Genomic DNA, 2,991 nt, shown 5'->3' with positions numbered 1-2,991 from the left:
CTAATTTCAAACGAGAAATTATATATATATATAATATAAATAAAAAAAATATATAAAAAAAAAATATATATATTTTATATTATATATATTCAAAAATAGTTTAAAAACAGGTCAAAAATATGCCACGATTAAAAAAACAAATATATATATATATATATATATATATATATATATATATATATATATATATATATATATATATATATATATATTAATTTCTTTTTTTACTTTTTATATATATATATACTATATATATATATATGAGGAGTGAAAAAAAAGTAAAAAAAAAAATCTAAAATAGGTCACAAGTAAATAATTTTCTCAACCAATTATCAAACGGATTGAGCTCTGAACTTCCTCACAATCCTCCTGTAATCTAATTTTGCCAATTTGAGGATAACCTCAGGGAGGTATAAAACAGGACCCTGGAGAGCATAATCTGTGGGAGTTGACTTGTGACTGAGTGACTTTACACGTCTTTTGCCACTGTTCATCTAAGCTCCAGCAGAGAAAGCAACTGAAGATGGCTTGGGACGGAGGAATCGAGCCCAATGGCACAGAAGGCAAGAACTTCTACATCCCCATGTCCAACAAGACCGGGATTGTTAGAAATCCTTTTGAATATCCGCAGTACTATTTGGCGGATCCCATCATGTTCAAGCTTCTAGCTCTCTACATGTTCTTCCTGATCTGCACTGGAACTCCCATCAACGCTCTGACGTTGATGGTAACGGCTCAGAACAAGAAACTCCGGCAACCTCTCAACTACATCCTGGTCAACCTGGCTGTGGCTGGACTGATCATGTGCGGTTTCGGATTCACCATCACCATCACATCCGCTGTCAACGGCTACTTCATCCTCGGACCCACCGCCTGCGCTATCGAGGGATTCATGGCCACGCTTGGAGGTAAGAAAGGCGAATCAAGAAGTTCCATCTTTAGTGTGTTTGGAAAGAAAAAAACATTGCACCATATGAATTAATCTTACCTTTCCTCTACAGGTGAAGTTTCTCTCTGGTCCCTGGTCGTCCTGGCTGTTGAGAGATACATCGTTGTCTGCAAACCCATGGGAAGCTTCAAGTTCACCGGAACTCACGCAGGAGCGGGAGTCCTTTTCACCTGGATCATGGCTCTCGCTTGTGCCGCCCCTCCACTGGCTGGCTGGTCCAGGTAATTCACACTCTCTTTTAAAACTTACATTTTAGTTTAAAATGTATTCTATTTTAAACAAAGATTTATACTCAAACACACCATTCAGATGCTCTTAGATACTATAGACGCAGAGTTTAAATGTCTTTTGTAATAAATGATTTGTTCTTAAACCTCACACAGGTACCTTCCTGAGGGCATGCAGTGCTCTTGTGGACCTGACTACTACACTCTGGCTCCAGGCTTCAACAATGAATCATACGTCATGTACATGTTTACCGTCCACTTCTTCATCCCTGTCTTCCTCATTTTCTTCACTTATGGAAGCCTCGTGCTGACAGTCAAAGCTGTAAGTGAAGATTTTTTTACAATATTGAGGCATTTTATTTGTATCTATCATCGACATTCACATAAACTAACTACTGTATATAGAACTTATTGAATGAACTGATCTTTTATCTTATCAAACACTTTAGGCCGCAGCTCAGCAGCAGGAGTCAGAGTCTACCCAGAAGGCCGAGAGGGAAGTTACACGCATGTGCATCTTGATGGTCTTTGGCTTCCTGCTAGCTTGGGTGCCCTATGCCAGTTTTGCCGGTTGGATCTTCTTGAATAAAGGCGCTGCCTTCACCGCCCTGACAGCAGCTATCCCAGCCTTCTTTGCGAAGAGCTCAGCCCTGTATAATCCTGTTATCTACGTGCTGTTTAACAAGCAGGTTGGTTCAATAGATTGTCTAGTTTCTAGTATTTTTTGCTTTTTCTTCTTTGTTCAATTCGTGAACCGTGGGCTCATTTCTGAATTTGCTGTCTTTGCTCTCTTTTCCAGTTCCGTAACTGCATGCTGAGCACTATTGGAATGGGCGGCATGGTGGATGATGAGACCTCAGTCTCTGCCAGCAAGACAGAAGTGTCCTCTGTGTCTTAATCACGATGACATCCTCAAATCTATGGACATTTTTCTTACTGATCGCTTTCAGATTTTAAAAAAGATCCAATGAAAAGAAAAGTCTTAAACTTTTGCCAAATAGATTTACGGATTCGATGAACGGACTCTGGACCAAACACGCTGAGGGATTCTATCTCACCTGTTAATATGTACAAACTGAGAATTGTAATGAAATGCATTTGCTCTCAAAGTTATCTTGCACAGCATTTGTGGTTGTGTGCTCTTAAGAGCATTTGAGTGAGTGAGCGAGTGTGTGTGTGACTGTGCAGGACTTGATGACACCCAAGAAACTTCAAATCTCAAGTCAAGTTAAAATTTGCTGCTACGATGCATGTGCAATCATGCACGTGGGGGTATTTTCTTGTAATTATGTGCTTTACTGGTCTACCAGTGGCATTGTTTTCTTGTATAATGTGAAAAAGAAAAAAAATATATAGGATCGACTAGATAATAAATGCATGCATGAAAAGAAAATGTGCTCTTGTGTTCATTCAACTGGTTTGATTACCTGCTGTTTAAACCAAAGTATAAAGTCACAGATTTGAGATACAGAATATTTCTATATCACTAGCCTTTGTGTATCTTTGGGAGCAAGAGATAAGACTAATTTGACAAACAATATTTATTAGTGATGTTTTCTCTGTCAGTCAAGTCACCTTAGTTTAATTTCTATCTCCCAAAAACAAAAAAAGCTTGCCTCAAAGGGCTTTAAAATCTGTACAAAATACAACATCCGTGCATTGGATAACTAAAAACTAAAAACCCTTTGATAGGGAAAAAAAGGGAGAACAGAAGATGGATCCCTTTTTCTCTGCAGAAGTCGTATTGCCTTTTGGATTAAATCTAGAAATGTAAAATATTGCACATTCAGCGTTGCCTCCTCATTACATTCTCAT

The 2,991-nt window shown here is 38.3% G+C and overlaps 1 protein-coding gene across 1 annotated transcript; it reads left to right on the top strand.

Annotated features, from left to right (window-relative positions):
- The first annotated feature begins 444 nt into the window (after window positions 1–444).
- LOC141773789 (green-sensitive opsin-like) lies at window positions 445–2,569 on the top strand. Its single transcript, XM_074645848.1, has 5 exons — window positions 445–908; window positions 1,002–1,170; window positions 1,333–1,498; window positions 1,626–1,865; window positions 1,976–2,569. Exons 1-5 carry the CDS (start codon window positions 524–526, stop codon window positions 2,072–2,074), a joined length of 1,059 nt encoding a protein of 352 aa, XP_074501949.1. The 5' UTR covers window positions 445–523; the 3' UTR covers window positions 2,075–2,569.
- The last annotated feature ends 422 nt before the right edge of the window (window positions 2,570–2,991 follow it).

This window comes from Sebastes fasciatus, chromosome 1, assembly GCF_043250625.1.
Source record: "Sebastes fasciatus isolate fSebFas1 chromosome 1, fSebFas1.pri, whole genome shotgun sequence".
Lineage (NCBI taxonomy): Eukaryota > Metazoa > Chordata > Actinopteri > Perciformes > Sebastidae > Sebastes > Sebastes fasciatus.
This window is presented reverse-complemented; position numbering and strand designations above follow the sequence as displayed.